General features: G+C 48.5%; 1 protein-coding gene across 1 annotated transcript; it reads left to right on the forward strand.

Annotated features, from left to right (window-relative positions):
* Positions 1-11,071: 11,071 nt before the first annotated feature.
* Positions 11,072-17,671, forward strand: LOC144737403 (voltage-dependent calcium channel gamma-5 subunit-like). The gene is made up of 6 exons (XM_078620083.1): positions 11,072-11,273; positions 12,656-12,733; positions 14,475-14,615; positions 16,320-16,474; positions 17,144-17,422; positions 17,546-17,671. The coding sequence occupies exons 1-6, from the start codon at positions 11,078-11,080 to the stop codon at positions 17,669-17,671; spliced, it is 975 nt and encodes a 324-aa protein (XP_078476209.1). The 5' UTR covers positions 11,072-11,077.
* Positions 17,672-19,009: the final 1,338 nt, after the last annotated feature.

The raw sequence follows: 19,009 nt of genomic DNA on the forward strand, positions 1-19,009 counted from the left end.
CAGCAAGGCCAATATCCCCATCATCTACACCTTGCTTGCGAAGGCACAGCTTAGATGGACTGGCCACGTGACCAGAATGCCCTGCGCGAGACTTCCAAAACAAGTCTTCTTTGGCGAGCTGAAGAATGGCAAGCGAGCACAAGGTGGCCCCAAAAAGCGCTACAAGGACATCCTTAAAGCTTCCTTGAAGAGCTTTGGATTCGACCTGAAAAGCTGGGAATCCCTAGCACAGGACCGACCTGCCTGGAGAAGAAAAGTACAGGACGGTGCAGTCCTCTGTGAGAGTAGGAGAAGCTCCTGTGCTATCTTAAAGAGGCAGCAGCGCAAATCTACCAGTGACGGACTTGTGGCTGCACCTCAGAGCTCTACATCCTCCCTGACCTGTCCAGTGTGCCACAGATAATTCCGGGCTCGGATTGTCCTGTTCAGCCATCTGCGCACTCATCAAAACCCAACAAAATGACAAACGTGCCATGGTCATCATCAACTATGATGGACGAACAAGAAGAAGAAGCAGTGCATAACAGTGTAGTGTTTTAGTGTCGCGTATAGTGTATTGTGTAGTGTATTGTATAGCAGCATAAAATAGTGTAGTGTATAGTATAGTGTATAGTGAGGTGTGTAGGGTAGTATATGATGTAGTGTGTAGGGTAGTATCTCGTGTATAATAGTGGTGTAGAGCATTGTCGTGTATAATGTAGTATATAGTCTAGTGTATACTCGTGTAGTGTATAGTGTAGTGTATAGTGGTATATAGTATAGTCAGTGTAATGTATGGTAGTATATATAGAATAGTATATAGTTGCGTATAGTTTTGTGTATAAAGGTGTAGTGTATACTAGTGTTGTATATCGTACTATATAGTGAAGTGTATAGAGTATTGTATAGTACTATATCGTGTAGTGTATAGTGTAGTGTATAGTAGTATGTAGTATATAGATAGCATCTACAAGCGCGGCGTAATGCTGCAGTGACCTTCAATGTTTTACGGCTCGCAGCCAAAAGCCGCCGATGCTGCTGCTGCTGCTGTTTCGAGGATGACCGAGCCGAGTTCGCGTGATGATCGTTGACGAGATCAGCGAGACACACTGAACCCCGTGTGCAGTGTGTGCGTAGTGTGTGTAGAGTGTGTGTATGTAGTGTGTGTAATGTGTGTAGAGTGTATGTAGTGTGTGTAGTGTGTGTGTAGTGTGTGTGTGTAGTGTGTGGGGTTGTGCGTATATAGTTTGTATGTAGTGTGTTTGTGGTGTGTGTATTGTATGTGTAGTGTGTGTGTGTGTAGTGTGTGTGTGTAGTTTGTGTGTCTCGTGTGTGTAGTTTGTGTAGCTGTAGTGTGTGTGTGTAGTGTGTGTGCAGTGTGTGTAGTATATGTGTGTCTGTGCGCGTAGTGTAGGGTCTACACCATCCCATGTCAGAGAATTAGGAGGCTTACTACAGCCTTCGCTCGGAAGTTTGGAGAGCCGTGAGGCGCTGCAAGGATAGGTAATGGTCGCGGGTTGCTGAGGAGATGGAGTCTGCCTCAGTAGCCTGCGATCACAAATCACTATTTAATTCCATGAAAAAAGTAACTTGCAGTACCACACCTATCACCATCTTTAGGTGAAAGAAAGGTGATCTGATCTCCGACCCCCAGGAACAGCTTTGCAAATTTTCTGAGCATTTCTGTAAGGTGTTGGGGGAGGGCAATTCCCTCAGCATGGAAAACATCATGGGGCAAAGTGGGAATAACCCTGCTGAGGCTACTGTGCCTCAAATATTGGAAGAAGTAGTCACCTCCTGTGAGTGAATGGCTGAGGTGCCATCTGTTGAGGAAGTACTGAAGGCGATCCAGAGACTGAGACCAGGAAAGGCACCGGGTAAAGATGATCTCCCAAGCGAAATGCTGAGGGAGGGTGGCGTTTGTGCACAGACTGCCCTACATGACATCATAACAACAGTCTGGACCATTGGACGGGTTCCGCAGGACTGGAAGGATGCCCTGGTGGTCCCCCTCTTTAAGAAGGGAGACCGCACAGACTATACCAACTCGACGGGCATCTCACTCCTCAGTGTGCCGGGAAAGGTCCTGGCAAGGATTATTCAACATTGCCTGGCTAGGCACGCTGAGGAGAGGCTTGCGGAGCCCCAATGGGGTTTCAGGAAAGGGCGGTCCTGCACAGATGCCATATTTTATGTCCGTCTGCTACAGCAGATGTGTAGGTAATTCCAATAAGACCTACATCTCTGCTTTATTGACCTGGTCAAGGCCTATGATACCATCAGTAGGCCTGTGCTCTGGGTTGTTCTTCGTGCTTTCGGAGTCCCTGACCCTCTGAGTGGACTTACCAATGACTGGTAGCAGCGGTGTCAAGATCGGCCTCTGTGGAGGAGGCTCGTGAAGAACGCTACTGGGCAGTTGGAGGCAGTCACCCTCCAACAACAACGGAGGGCAGAGGAGCGACACTCACAACAACGAGCAGAGCGCCGGGTGGCAAATCACAGCAATTTGTACAGTAGGGGACACAGGTGGTGCATCAGCCAGTCCTCTCAGTCAGTCGACTCATCGCACCTGGGTCTGCTCCATGACCTCCTGACAGCAGGCGTTCGACACTTCACGTGGCCTTAACGTGCACATTACCTGGCACAAGTGCCGTGGTGACGTCACCATCACAAAGTGGCGAATGGCGGTTGTTGTTGTAAGTGTAGTGGCTAGCGCTACGCTGCGCGACGAACCTCGCGACCTGAGTTCGATTCCGGCTCACGGCCGACACCAGTGATCGTGATTATATTATCTGAACCGGTACTCGGATTCCCCTAGGTCGATTCAGCCTCAAATAAGTACTTGGTGGGGTGTGTAAATATCGCCACTAGGTAGACAAAGGTGGTCTCGAGTGATGCTGGTCACCCACCCCCTCGTATGCCACAGTGCCGACCTTAATAGGTGCTCGCTAAGAGCGATTGCCCCAACGGTCTGTTAAGGCTATACTTTGGATCTTTGTCTTGGTGTGCGAGTGTATGTGGTGAGCTGTAGTCTAGTAGCGGTTATCACGCTACGCGACGAACCCGGCTGAGACCCGTGTTCGATTCCCGCTCTCGCCCAACACATTGGACAATTATTTGAACAGGTCTTGGGCCTCCCCTAGGACGACTCGGTCTCAAATAAATAGCTCGTGCGGTATTTAGTAAACATTGTCACTGGTGAGACAAAGGCGGCCGGGCGTGGTCCTAGCCACCCTCCCTCTCGTGTCTTGTGCCAGCCTTTATAGCGGCTCACATACAGCACTTGCCATAGCAGCCTGCTGAAGGCTGTCTTTTCATGAGAGTGTGGTGTTTGCATGATCTCCCCCTGTTCTACAGAGTGAGAGTGTAGTTTGTATGATCTCCCCCTGTTCTATAGAGTGGGGAGTGAGTGAAGTTGTATGATCTCCCCGTATTCTAAAGAGTGAGGGAGTGGAGTTTGGATGATCTCCCCTTGTCCTACAGTGGAGTTTTTATATTCTCCTCCTGCTCTACAAAGTGGTCTGAGTTCAGTTTGTATCATATCCCCCTGTTCTACAGAGTGAGTGAGTGGAATTTGTATGATATCCTATGCTGTAGTGTGAGTCTAATCTTGGGTTGGATCCCCATCCAGATAATGCCTGTATATTTGAAGTTTGCTTCTCTCTTTCGCTCCCCATGGTCGCATGGATTTGTCTATATAGCAGCTCAGTGGGGCCTTACTTGGTAAAATAAATATACATAGCAGTTATATGTACCTACTATGTTTACATCTATCCCTCTAATTAAGAACGAAGCAGGAGGAAGATTCCTCCATAAATCTGTCTATCGCCTGACGATGCTTGTTGAAATTACTGGTGAAACGTCGTAATCGAATTGTAGATGTTGTGGTGATTTTACTCCAACACACAACCAGTTAGTGCTGTCCTGGTAACAAATTTGGAACGTTTGGTTTACGTAACAAACTCTTCACTAATTGGCCGTGTCAGGTGGTGGCGGGTGTAACAAAACATTTATATTGACACGATCTGACCAACAAAAACCTCTATTATGCATCGTATTGGTCGCGAAAGCTTACAGCGGTAACTAGAGACCTCCACTCGTAGGTCGATTAAGCCTGACCCTCAAATGAGTGCCTGGTGCAGTGGTATGTAGAAAACTATGGGCATTGTTGAGTATCTGGGAAGTGTTGAGTCTATGGGTAGTGTTGATTCTATGGATAGTCTTCTTGGTTCTTTCGGTAAAGTCACGTAGAATGGAAATAATAAAATAACAAAATAAAACATAATAAAATAATTCTCACGACGTTTCGGCCACCACGCAAGCAGCCGTCCTCAGGTGAAGACCAGGTCTGTCGGGGAGACAGTGTCTGCTTGCGTTGTGGCCGAAACGTCGTGAGAATTATTTTATTATGTTTTATTTTGTTATTTTATTATTTCCATTCTACGTAACTTTACCGAAAGAACCAAGAAGATGGATAGTGTTGAGTCTCTGGGTAGTGTTGAGTCTCTGGGTAGTGTTGAGTCTATGGTTAGTGTTTAGTCTATGGGCAGTGTTGAGTCTATGGGGATTGTTTAGTCTATGGGTAGTGTTGAGTCTATGGGCAGTGTTGAGTCTATGGGTAGTGTTGAGTCTCTGGGACATTGTTGAGTCTATGGGTAGTGTTGAGTCTATGGGTAGTGTTGAGATTATGGGCAGTGTTGAGGCTATGGTGCAGTGTTTAGTCTCTGGGCATTGTTGAGTCTATGGGTAGTGTTTAGTCTATGGGCATTGTTGAGTCTCTGGGTAGTGTTGAGTCTATGGTTAGTGTTTACTCTATGGGTAGTGTTGAGTCGCTGGGCATTGTTGAGTATATGGGTAGTGTTGAGTCTTTTGGTATTGTTGAGTTTATGGGTAGTATTTAGTCTATGGGCATTGTTGAGTCTATGGGTAGTGTTGAGTCTCTGGGCATTGTTGAGTCTCTGGGTAGTGTTGAGTCTATGGGCAGTGTTGAGTCTATGGGTAGTGTTGAGTCTATGGTTAGTGTTGAGCCTATGGACAGTTTTGAGTCTCCTGGTAGTGCAAATCGGAGGTGAGAGATGCTCCCTGCTCTGCTTAGTGTGAATGAGCGAGTGAGTGGGTGGGTGAGCGAGTCAAGTCCATCTCAGTCTCTGTACGGGACTTCTGGAAAAACAGCGGTAGTTGGGGAGAGAGTTGGTGCTACGAACCTGGCAGAGACCCGAGTTTGATTCCTGCTTACGGCCACCCAGAGCAGTGATTGCCAGTACCTGGGCCTGCCCTGGGTAGACTTAGCCTCCATTGAGTACCTGGTGTAGTGGTGTTTAAACATCACCACTGGGGAAACAAAGATGGCCGGGCGTGGCAGTGCTGGCCACCCACTGACCTCTTCGTATGCCATAGTGCCGCCCTTCATAGGCGCTGCTACTCACTATGAACAGAACTTTTCGCAAGAGTCTGTTAAGGCTTTGGGTGTTCGTAAGTTGAGGGTTCGTAAGTGTGGGTGTTGGCACGTAGGGGTGTTTGTAAGTCGGTTGTTCTTATGTCAGGTGTACGTAAGTGAGGATGTTTGTAAGTGCTGGTTTTGGTAAGTCGGGTGTTTGTAAGTCGAGGACTGCCTGTAATGCCTATGTTTTAATAGTTAAAATCCCATTCTGGTCCTCATACGGATGACAAAATGAGAATAGGTTTTACCCTTTCTGGGTAAACCCCCCATATCGCCTGCAACGTACTCTTTTGGCAAATGCTGTTAATAGCGAGGGGGTAGGTGGCCAGCACCACGCCCGGTTGGCTTTGTCTCCCCCAGTGGCGATGTTTATTGTACACCACACCAGGCACTCATTTGAGGCTGTGTCGATCTAGATGAGGCCAAGGACCGGTAATCGTCACTGGTGTTCATGGCCGTGAGCGGGAATCGAACTCGGGTCTCTGCTGAGTTCGTAGTGTAGCGCTAACCTGCTATAGATGCGCTGAGGTAGTGGCACTGCTGGGATCTTGGAGTTCTGTTTAAGCTCCACAATTGAACTGAGTTCACGTAAGAGCTATGATTTTAATTATATTGATTGGTTTACCAGGTAGCTATATAGTGTATAGGTCTTTCATGAGAAGTGACCTGGCTATCACAGTCGGTGATGGTGAAGATGTTGGTGATGGTGGTGGTGATGATGGCCATGATGATATTGGTGATGGGGGATGTTCATGAATGCCGATGTTTGTAAGTGTGGGTGTTCGTAAGTGTGGGTGGTGTTCGTAAGTGAGGGTGATGTTCGTAACTGAGGGTGTTCGTAAGTGTGGGTGGTGTTCGTGGTGGGGCCTTACCATCAGCCCCACCAAAACAAAGCACCTGCCTGGGCAGTGTGCTTATGACCGGCTCCAGTTTAACGGCAGAGGTCTCACTCTGAATCAGTCGAGCGGCAATATCTTTTCATCAGTTGCGTAACGCTGTGTGGAAGCTACCTGGTCTGTCGCTCCGCACGAAGCTTCAGGTCTTCTCGGCCAGAGTCATTCCCTCCCTGCTCTACGCTTGAAAAACGTGGACCCCCCCTAATGGAGCATCTGCGCCGGTTAGAAACATTTAGGCTGGCCTGCCTACGATCCATCCTGGGTTTAACCAGGCTGGATTGTGTGAGGAGCTCAGAAATCCTTGAAAGATCTGGGCAAAGTCCCATTGGTGAGCTCCTCCGGCAGACAAGGTTGCGTTGGCTGGGTCATGTAGCCTGCATGCCCAGCCACCGCATGCCTAGCCACCGCATGCCTAAACATCTTTTGTTCGGCTGGATCGAGGGGGCTAAACGGGCGCAGTATGGGCTAGAGAAGAGATGGAGTGATGTGGTACAGGAGGATGTGGAGGTGAGTGGACTTGCCGATGACTGTACCAGTGGTAGCAAGATCGGCCTCTGTGGAGTGGAGGAGGCTCGTGAAGGACGCTACAGGGCAGTTGGAGGCAGTCGCCCTCCAACAACAACGGAGGGCGGAGGAGCGATGCTCACAACAACGAGCGGAGCGCCGGGTGTCTAAAGCACAGCAAGTTGGCACAGTAGGGGGCACAGGTGGTGCATCAGCCAGTCATCTTGGTTATCTCAGTCAGTCGACCCGTGGCACCTGGGTCTGCCCCGTGACCTCCTGCCAGCGGGTGTTCGACACTTCACGTGGCCTCAAGGTGCACATGGCCTGGCACAAGCGTCGTGGTGACATCACCGCCACTTAGTGGCGAATGGCGGTTGTTGTTGTTGTGGTGTTCGTAAGTCGTAAGTTAAGGACTGCCTGTAACTTAAATATATATATATTTTTACTGCTGAGATCGTGGGGTTTGTGTTTAAGCTCGCGAATGAACTGAGTTCACATAGCGATTCTATCGTGTACAGACTGATAAGAACTAAACTCTTAAATTTCGATTTAAAGCTTTCGTGACTGCAGGGATTCATCTTCTTGGTTCTTTCGGTAAAGTCACGTAGAAGGGAAGTAATAAAATAATAAAAATAAAACATAATAAAATCAAATCATTCTCACGACGTTTCGGCTACAACGCAAGCAGCCGTCTTCAGGTGAAGAATGAGACACTGCCAAGCTAGGAGCTTATATATAAGCTGAGTTGGAGGTGGAAGAAGAAGAGAGCCTTAACAAAAGAATGTGCATATCAAGAGGAATTTAGCATATTCATGGGAAATGCGTAGGAGGTGGGCGGGGGGGTTTCAAAGTCATATTATGCCCATGCATTATGCAGGATCAGCAGCACCAAAGGGAGGGGGGTAGCATTAACAAAGGTAGGGCATGTTAATAGTATGTAGAAGCAATGAAACATGTGAATGGGAAAACGGTGGCAGGGGATCCGCAGCGGAGCAAATAATGCCTTCCCTGTGGAGAACACAAGATACACAGTTAATGCCAGTGAGTGGACTGTGGTCTGAAAGTCACCATAAACGTGAACAACAATCAGTTAAGATCCGAAGTGGTTTATTACGTCCTTCCAATGATTGCCGCGACTCTAAGGTAATACCAAACGCATTTACACTAACATCTGCTGCTGTAACTTCTTCTAATGCGAAACGAATTCTGTCTAGTACTAGCTTAGCTCTTATCTCAGAGAAAATCAGACTTTCGCACACCGAACTAGATCAGTTAGACAAGACACTCTACAAATCACACTTATCTTTGAGTGCAACAATGTCCACAATGGATTGGGAACATGTAGATAAAATGACTGCCTCTTCGGCTGCCGCTATGTCTACTAAATGTAAGGACAACTTGATTTCCAAATTCAACCGCCTCTCAAACAAAAAACCGGACCCACACATTGAAAAGCTAGATGTTAACAAAGTCGTAATTAATTGCAGTAACAGTTCTATTTCTGAAGGTCTGAAATCCGTTCTAGCTAAAGCACTAAACTTTGCAGTCACACCTAGACACATACCAGTTAATGATATCATTGCTAGAGTAGATGTAGCTCTCAAGGGCCTGAGTCACATCGCTGCAGACGTAGCAAGATCTGAAATCTCTGCAACCCTCAAAAACGCTAAGATGCCAGCTAGTAACATCAGCAAAGATGAGCGTTTTGAATTAGCTCAATTAAAAAAGAGAGGATGACATTGTCATCCTCTCAGCCGACAAAGGCAATGCCACTGTCATCATGGACAAAACAGAATACAACACCAAAATCCAAGAACTACTCAACGATGGCAGCTATACAAAAATAAAAAGAGACCCCACCAACAGCCTCGTCACCAAAACCAACAAAATCATTTCTGCTTCAACCGCATTAATTGATCAGACCAAACAGTTCTTGTTGAAACCTTCTGCAGCCAGGCCACCAAGATTGTACGGCTTGCCAAAGATACATAAAGAAGATACACCTCTTCGTCCCATTGTCTCTACTATCAACTCCCCCACTTACAAACTGGCTCGTTTTTTGTCTGAAATCCTACGGCCTTTCACTGGAAAAACCACCTCTGCGGTACAAAACTCTACTGACCTGGTATCGACAATCAAGGGGATTTCCCTGTCCCCCAGACGACCTGCTTGTCAGTTTTGATGTGGTTTCCTTGTTCACCAAGGTTCCTGTGCCTGACACCATCGCAATCATTGAAGACTTGGTTCATCAAGGACTGAATACTGGGGTACCCCCCTGGTGAGACACTGCTTAACCATTACATACTTCACCTGGAATGGAACCTTCTACAAGCAAACTGAGGGCACCCCAATGGGCTCCCCCCTATCTCCGGTTGTAGCCAACATTTTCATGGAGAAATTTGAGACTGACGCCATCCAGACTGCCACTCTACACCCGACCTTATGGAAGAGGTACGTAGATGACACTTTTGTCATCTGGCCACATGGCCGGCCTGCTCTAGACCAATTTCTCGACAACATCAACTCTATACACCCAGCCATCAGATTCACCATGGAAGTCGAAAAAGATGGCAAGCTACCCTTTTTGGATGTCCTAATTAAAAGGAGACCTGATGGTTCAATGAGCCATTCTGTCTACAGGAAAGCCACCCATACGGATGCCTACCTAAAACCGGATTCCCACCACCATCCATCCCAGAAGAACTCCCTCATCAAGACTCTATACCATAGAGCCCAATGCATCTCCGACCAGGAACACATTGCCAGTGAACTCAAACACGTACGCCAAGCTCTTAAGGCTAATGGTTACTCCGACTACACAATCCGCAAGGCCATCACTCCAACCGTCAAGAAGGACCCTGCTGAGGAGCCTTTCAAAACCATCACCTTACCCTACATTGCTGGGGTCACAAAAAAGATCTCCAAAATCCTGATTAAACACAAGATTCAGGTACGATTCAACACAGTACATAAAATCCGTGATCTGGTTCCGTCTGTAAAAGACGTGGTTCCAGACATACAGTACCCTGGCGTCTACAAACTAAGTTGCATCTGTGGTAGCAGTTACATTGGAGAAACCAAACGACATGTCTCGGACCGCATCCGTGAGCATAAAGCAGACCTGAAACACGGTAGGACAAACACCTCAGCCGTGGCAGATCACTGTTACAATTCAGTGGGCTCACATGACATTGACTTCTCCAAGACAGAGGTTCTCTGCAAGCCATCTGGCTACCATGAGAGATTCGTCCATGAGGCGATCCACATATACAAACACAGAGACAATTTCAACCGAGAAGATGGATTCTGGCTCAGCAATCATTGGAAGGACGTAATAAACCACTTCGGATCTTAACTGATTGTTCACGTTTATGGTGACTTTCAGACCGCAGTCCAATCACTGGCATTAACTGTGTATCTTGTGTTCTCCACAGGGAAGGCATTATTTGCTCCGCTGCGGATCACCTGCCACCGTTTTCCCATTCACATGTTTCATTGCTTCTACATACTATTAACATGCCCTCCCTTTGTTAATGCTACCCCCCTCCCTTTGGTGCTGCTGATCCTGCATAATGCATGGGCATAATATGACTTTGAAACCCCACCGCCCACCTCCTATGCATTTCCCATGAATATGCTAAATTCCTCTTGATATGCACATTCTTTTGTTAAGGCTCTCTTCTTCTTCCACCTCCAACTCAGCTTATATATAAGCTCCTAGCTTGGCAGTGTCTCATTCTTCACCTGAAGACGGCTGCTTGCGTTGTAGCCGAAACGTCGTGAGAATTATTTGATTGTATTATGTTTTATTTTTATTATTTTATTACTTCCCTTCTACGTGACTTTACCAGAAGAACTAAACTCTTGTTCTGATTAAAATTGTATTTATTGATTTACGAGGTAGCTCTATGCTGTATAGGTCTTTTTTCAGAAGCGACTTGGCTATCAGTCGGTGATGGTGATGTTCGTGATGATGGTCGTGATGGTGATGATGATGGCAATGATGATGATATTGGTGGTGGTGATAGTGATGGCGGTGATGTTGGTGATGATATTGGTGATGGTGGGGATGGCGATGATGTTGCTGATGATGTTGTTGATGATGATAACTATGCTGCTGCCAGTCTCTCTCCACTGCTAGCTCTGTATCACAGTGACGCCAGTCTCTCCGCTGCGAGCTGTGTATTACGATGATGCCAGTCTCTCTCGACTGCTATTCGTGTACGTCGATGATGCCAACCTGTCCCTCCACTGCTAGATGTCCGCGTGCGGGCCGCGCGCCCTGGCGCTGCTGAGCGCGTGCGCCGCTCTGCTCGCTGTGGCATCGCTGCTCTTGGCTGTGAGCACGGACTGGTGGCTCCATGCCCAGGAGCTGGAGACACATGCTCGCAACCTGTCCCGTCGCGTCCGCGTCTCCCTGCACTCAGGCTTGTGGCGAGTGTGTACAGACATGGGTGGGTAACGGTGATCGCTCACTCGCTCACTCACAATCTTCACTCAATCGCTTGCCCACTCACTCACAATCTTCACTCAATCGCTTGCCCACTCACTCACAATCTTCACTCAATCGATCGCCCACTCACTCACAATCTTCACTCAATCTCTCGCCCACTCACTCACAATCTTCACTCAATCGCTCGCCCACTCACTCACAATCTTCACTCGATTGCTCGCCCACTCACTTACAATCTTCACTAAATCACTCGCCCACTCACTCACAATCTTCACTCAATCGCTCGCCCACTCACTCACAATCTTCACTCAATCGCTCGCCCACTCACTCACAATCTTCACTCAATCGCTCGCCCACTCACTCACAATCTTCATGCAATCGCTCGCCCACTCATTAACAATCTTCACTCAATCGCTCGCCCACTCATTCACAATCTTCACTCAATCGCATGCCCACTCACTCACAATCTTCACTCAATCGCTCGCCCACTCACTCACAATCTTCACTCAATCGCTCGCCCACTCATTCACAATCTTCACTCAATTGCTCGCCCACTCACTCACAATCTTCACTCAATCGCTCGCCCACTCACTCACAATCTTCACTCAATCGCTCGCCCACTCACTCACAATCTTCACCCAATCGCTCGCCCACTCACTCACAATCTTCACTCAATCGCTTGCCCACTCACTCACAATCTTCACTCAATCGCTTGCCCACTCACTCACAATCTTCACTCAATCGATCGCCCACTCACTCACAATCTTCACTCAATCTCTCGCCCACTCACTCACAATCTTCACTCAATCGCTCGCCCACTCACTCACAATCTTCACTCAATCGCTCGCCCACTCACTCACAATCTTCACTCAATCGCTCGCCCACTCACTCACAATCTTCACTAAATCACTCGCCCACTCACTCATTCACACACTTACCTACTCACTCACACACTTACTCATTCACTCATCCACCGACTTATCCACCAACTCACTCACACACACCCATCGAATGACTCATCCACCAACTCACCAACACAATCACCCACTCACTCGCCCACACACTCGCAAACTCGCTCACTCACCTACCTATACACTCAATCACTCCCTCACCCACCCACATAGCATCTCATCCACCGACTCATCCACCAACGCAATCAACCACTCACCCACCCACTCATCCACCGACTCACTAAAACACCCACCCACTCAATCAACCACTCACCCACCCACTCATACACCGATTTACTCAATCAACCTCCCACACACGGGTGAGTGTGTATATGTGTGTGTGTGTGCATGTACACGTGTGCATACACGTATTTGTATGTACACGAGCGTATGTTTACGTGTATATATATATGTGTGTGTGTGTGTCTTCCAGGTGTTAAACGCTGCTCCAGTATCCCGGGATTTGAAAGTTCAGAATTCGCAGGATCAGAGGCAACAGCCAACTTCCTACGTGAGTGTATGAGTGAGTGGGTGAGTGAGTGCGTGAGTGAGTGAGTTGGTGGATGGTGAGTGCGTGATTGCGTGGGTGAGTGAGCGGGTGTGTGAGCAAGTGGGAGTGGGTGTGTGAATGAGTGAATGGGTGATTTAGTGGGTAAGTGAGTGAGTGCGTGGCTGTGTGAATGATTGGATGAGCCAGTAGATGAGTAAGTGGGTGAGTGAGTGCATGAGTGAGTAAGTGGGTAGATGAGTGAGTAAGTGGGTAGGTGAGTGGAGGAGTAAGTGGGTGGGTGGTTAAGTGAGTAATTGCTAGGGTGAGTAAGTGCGTGATTGAGTGCGTGATTGAGTGGGTGAGTGACTGGGTGAGTTTGGTGGGTGATTGAGTGAGTCGGTGGATGAGTGAGAAAGTGGTAAAGCGAGTGGGTGGGTGTGTGAGTGGGTGGATTAGTGAGAGAGTGGGTTGGTGAGTGAGTGGGTTGGTGAGTGAGTGGGTTGGTGAGTGAGTGGGTTGGTGAGTGAGTGGGTTGGTGAGTGAGTGGGTTGGTGAGTGAGTGGGTTGGTGAGTGAGTGGGTTGGTGAGTGAGTGGGTTGGTGAGTGAGTGGGTTGGTGAGTGGGTGAGTGCATGGGTGATTGAGTGAGTCGGTGGATGAGTGAGAAAGTGATTGAGTGAGTGAGTGGATGAGTGAGTGCGTTAGTGGGAAATTGAGTGAGTGAGTTGATGATTGGGTGCGTGGGTGAGTTGGTGATTAGGTGCATGAGTGCGTGCATGAGAAAGTGGGTGAGTGAGTGCATGAGTGAGTAAGTTCGTGCATATGTGGGCGAGGGCGTGCCTATGTGGGTATGTGGGTGAGTGATTGAGTGAGTCGTTGAATTAATAAGTGGATGGGTGAGTGAGTGGGTGGGTGAGTGAGTGGGTGAGTAGATGGGTGAGTGGGTCACTGAGTGGGGTTCGTGAGTAAGTGGGTGGCTGAGTGAGTAATTGGGTGAGTAATTGGGTGAGAGTGCGTGAGTGGGTGAGTGTGGGAGTGAGTGAATGAGTAGATGCGTGAGTGGGTGAGTGAGTGGGTGAGGGTGTGAGTTAGCGGGTGAATATGTGAGCGAGTGAGTTGGTGAGTGGGTGAGAGCGTGAGTTAGCAGGTGAGTGGGTGAGAAGTGGGTGAGGGAGGGAGTTAGGTAAGTGAGTGGGTGAGTCAGTTGGTTGGTGGGTGGGTGAGTCGGTGGATGAGGAAGTGGGTGAGTGCGTGAGCGAGTGGTTGGATGGATGAGTTAGTAGGTAAATAAATTAGTGAGTTGGTGGATTAGTGATTGGGTGCATGCTTTAGTGAGTGGTTGGGTGACTGTGTGAATTAATCGGTGGATGAGCGGGTGGATTAGTCAGTGATTGAGTTGGTGAGTGGATGTGTACGTGAGTGGGTGATTTAATGAGTCGGTGCATGAGAAAGAATGTGGCTGAGTGAGTGGGTGAGTGCATGTATGTATGGGTAGGTGGATGGTTGAGGGAGTCGGTTGTGGATGAGTCAATGGGTTTCTAGGTGAGTGGGTGGGTGAGTGAGTGTGCACGTAAGTAGATGAGCGAGTGGTTGAGTGGGTGAGTGAGTAAATTGGTGTTTGACTGGGAAAATGTGTGAGTGAGTTACGGAGTGAAGTAGTCATTTAGGGAATAGATGACAGTGTGATACATTGTGTGACACTGTGTGACACTGTGTGACATCATTACACACTGTGTGACATCATTACACACTGTGTTACACAGGCATGGTGCGTAACTTCACCCCCTTTCCACTCGCGAGTCTTCTGCTCATGTCCTTGGGGCTGCTCCTCAATGCCGTGAGCCATGTGAGGGCTCACACCAGCGTGCTGCCTCTACTGAGCGGGGTGCTCTTCATACTCTCAGGTGTGGCACAGCAGCCACCACTACCACTCACTCACCCACCCACCCACCCATTCACTCATCCAACCCACCCACCCACTCACTCACCCACCCACCCACTCATCCAACCCACCCACCCACCCACTCATCCAACCCACCCACCCACCCACTCATCCAACCCACCCACCCACCCACTCATCCAACCCACCCACCCACTCACCCACCCACCCATCCACTCATCCACCCACCCACCTATTCACTCACTCATCCAACCCACCTAACCAGGCTATGCGTTAATTGTGTGTTGACCGACTCTTTGTGTTGCATTACATTACATTTCGATATTTTGCTAGGTTATTTAATTTTAGTGTGTCTTTCTCCTAATTTTCAAGCTTGCGTACCGTACCACGTCGTCGTCCACTCATTGACATGCTAATTTTTTCTCTGCCCCCTCCCTCTCTCCGCCCTCGTCCCCCCCTCTATATTTAAGGCCTTGTCACAGAGACGATTCCTCTCTCTTTGTGCCGATATGTGTTCTCTCTCTTTGTATCTTTGTGATATCTGTCTGCTTATATGTCTGTCTATAGTTTTCTGGTTAGATTTTTGTTGCTATTTCTTTCATACGTGATGATGATTGCTTGTGTTGCAATCGAAAAGTCGTAATATGCTATTATTTAATTTATTATTTTATCGTTATACGTGACTTTACCGAAAGAACCAAAGAATAATTCCTGCAGTCACGAAAGCTCCAAAATTAAGAACAAATTAAAGTGTTCAACAATCTTAACGTTAAAACAAACGAAAACGTTAACCAATAAAAAACGTGAAATGAACACACACTAAAAAATACCGAGATACAAACACCCACAGATAAAGACCCACTCACTTACTGACTCACTCATTTGCTCACCCACTCACTCACCTACCCGCTCACTTACCCACTCACTCACCCACTCACTCACCGACCCACTCACTTACCCACTAACCCACTCACTCACCCACTCACTCACTGATACCAGCGTGCTACCTCTCCTTTCAATGGTGTGTTGCTCTTCATACCGTCAGGTGTGGCACAACCACCACCACTCCCAACACGTCATACAACTCACTCACCCATCCATTCACTCACCCACCAATCCACTCACCCACTCATTCAACCACTCACTCATGCATTCCACCCACTTACACTCACGATGCCATTGCTTATGCTCTTGATGATGATGTTGCTGATGCTCATGCTAACGATGCTACTCATGCTAACGATGCTACTGACGATGCCATTGCTGATGCTCCTGATGATTATACTGCGTCACAAAAAAATGTTCCTGGGTAGTGTTATTTCCTAATTGCTTAAGCTTCAAAAGTAAAAAAAAAAAAGCCTATTATTCCCCACAAACCTTGCTTTTGTGACCGTGACATCGATATTTCTAAATTTTACTATTTTCAATGAGAAAACATGTGCATTGATGTCTTTCGTTCCCATTAAGTGCTGGTCACAAAAGCAAAGTTTGTTGGGAATAATAGCCATTCTCTATACTTTTTAGGCATAAAAAATAAATAACACTTAGTACCCAGGAACAAAAATTGTGTGACATAGTGTTATAATGATACTACTGACGATCCCACTGACAATGCTACAAACAATGCTACTGACAATCCCACTGACAATGTTACTGATAATCCCACTGACGATACCACTGACGATGCTGACGCCGCTGCTCTCCTCAGGCCTGTCGCTAGTGCTCGGCCTGGTGCTCTACATCTCGGGCGTGAACGACGTCCATGATGAGGTGCGCTCCAGGGCCGGCCCGGCGCCCCTCGCTTTCCACTACCGCTACGGAGTCTCCTTCCTCCTCGCTGGGGCATCATTCTTCCTCAGCGAGGTGGGGATGCTGGGGTGGGGAATGGGAGAAGAGGGTGGGAGGGGCTAGTGGAGTGTGGAAGATGCTTCTGGGGAGTGGGAGGGGCTAGTGGGGAGTGGGCGGTTGGCTAGTGGGGAATAGGAGGGAATAGTTGGAGGGGCTAATGGGAGGAGTGGGAGAGGCTGGTTAGGTCAATGGGATGGGCGACTAATAAAACATGCAAACAACGGTGCTCTGTAGTAGGGCTGTTGCGACCAATATTGTCTGTAATAGAGGCTTTTTTTCATGAGGTTCATAAAATATAGTTTATAGTTTAATTTATTCTTAAAAAGTTGTCCTGACACCTGGTAAAATAAAAAAAGGTGGTTACAGCATAGTTCAGTGGTCCTTTCACAGCAGTGGTTCTTAACCTTGGGCGCATACCCTTTTTGGGCACCTAAAGTACAACTACTTTGTTTCATCAAACCCAATGTATGTATTAATATTATTAAAAAAATTACGCTTGAGAAACGTAAGGAGTGCAAGTGAAAGGTTAAGAATCACTGCTTTAGAGTATAGCTCAGTGAGCCTTACACCTGCAAAAATAAGAAAACACAGTTCATAGTTTACAGTATAGCTGTGTGGGCCTTACAAATGGTAAAAAAAAATGTTATTTTAGTTTAAATAGTTATATTTTTATATATTCCGCAGGGCGCTGGGGTTCTGTGTGTCTACCTCTTCACCCGCCGCTACTCGGGGGGAGGTCCACGTGGGGCGGGGGGTGGGATGGGTGGGGGGATGGGCGGGGCCGGTGGGATGGGGGGCGGGGCCCACCGCAACAGGCCCCGCCTCTCGGACGGCTCCAACCAATCGGCGCGCATGCTGCACCCGCCGTCGCCGCCCCCTCGCTCGCGCACCCTCTCCGACAGCTCCTCGCACCTCGCGCTCCCATTGGCCAAAGGCGACGAGTGGGGCGGGGAGCGCTACGTGGTCGACGCCTCCGCCTGGGGGAGGGGTGGAGGTGGTGGTGGTGGTGGAGTGGGTAGGGGTGGGGGCCGTGGTGGGGTGGGGCTCGCTGCCGATGCCGTCGTCCCCGTGTACGTGGACGAGGAGTGGGGCGAGGGGCGCGGCCTGGACGAGTGGGGGAGGGGCCTCGAGTCGTGGGGGCGGGGCGACGGGCGTGGCGCGGAGATGCTCAAGTGCCCTGAGTACAGCGCCGTGACGTCGTCGCCCTGTTAACCACCGCGGCGGCAGCAGCAGCGTGCTGGCTCTACGTGGCGGCCGTGTGTGTTGTGTGTGTCCGCATATGTCCACCTGTGTGTCTACCTGTATGTCTGTCTACCTATGTGTATGTGTGTCCACCTGTGTGTGTGCGTGTCCACCCGTATGTGTGTCCATCTATGTGTCCACCTGAGTGTATATGTGTGTGTGTCTACCTGTACGTGTGTTCACCTAAGTGTATGTGTCTACCTGTACATGTGTGTCCATCTGTACGTGTCCACCTGTGTGTGTGCACCTGTGTTTGTCTCCAGTCTGTTAAGGCTATACGGGGATCTTTGTTTCGTCTCTTAGTTTTTATGTGTCCACCTGTGTTAATGTGTGTCCACCTATGTGTATATGTGTGTATGTGTCCACCAGTCTGTGTGTCCAACTGTACTTGTGTGTGGAGAAGCAGTGGCGCAGCAGTTAGTGTGCTGCTGCTACTAACCCGGTGACCCGAGTTCGATTCCCGCTCAAGGACACCAACACTAGTGATAGCAATTATCTGAACAGGTCCTGGGCCCTCCTCTAGGTCGAATCAGCATCAAATGAGTACCTGGTACGATGTGTAAAAGAAAACAAACATCGCTACTGGGGAGACAAAGCCAGACGGGCGTGGTGCTGTCCACCCACCCCCCCATGTGCTGTACCGACCTTAATAGCACTTGCCCCAACAGTATGTTAAGGCTATACGGGGTATATTTTTTTTGTCTTTGTGTGCATCCAACTTTTTGTGCGTCAGTGTTGGTTGTGAGGAATAGTGTTGGTGGTTGCTTACGCCCCACCACCGAAGATGAATATCAGTGGAGGAATCTAGATAAGACCGATGAGTCAGACGCTGTTTATAAACCTCTTGTCCCAACTGTGAGCTAAATTGACCCCTTGGGATAGTCATCGTGTTGGATGGCTTTAATTCCTGAGTGGGTGATGATGTGGACACCTGGGACAGAGTGATTGAAAGGCATGGGCCAGATTGGCTCGAAAATAACGGTATTAAGCTGCTAGACTTCTGTGCAGCTCAATGGCTTGTAATTACACTGTTTTGGGATTGGCACATCCACGCAACACCATGTATGCACGCCGGTTCCAACCAAAAACATTTTCTGGACTATATAGTGATGGGCAAGTGGATGCGGGCCCATGGCCTTGATACCAAGACTGTCCGTGGAGCTGATCTGCCCACTGACCGTCGCCTTGTCATCTGTAAGATGCACCTGGCATTCTTCCACTCCGGTGGTGGGTGTCCATCGAGGACCCCATTCAAACCCACAGTAGCCTGCTCTCAACTAGCTGAGGAAAGTTACGAGTAGGAATTTC

This window comes from Lampetra planeri, chromosome 69 (genome assembly GCF_965212315.1).
Source record: "Lampetra planeri chromosome 69, kcLamPlan1.2.h2, whole genome shotgun sequence".
Lineage (NCBI taxonomy): Eukaryota > Metazoa > Chordata > Hyperoartia > Petromyzontiformes > Petromyzontidae > Lampetra > Lampetra planeri.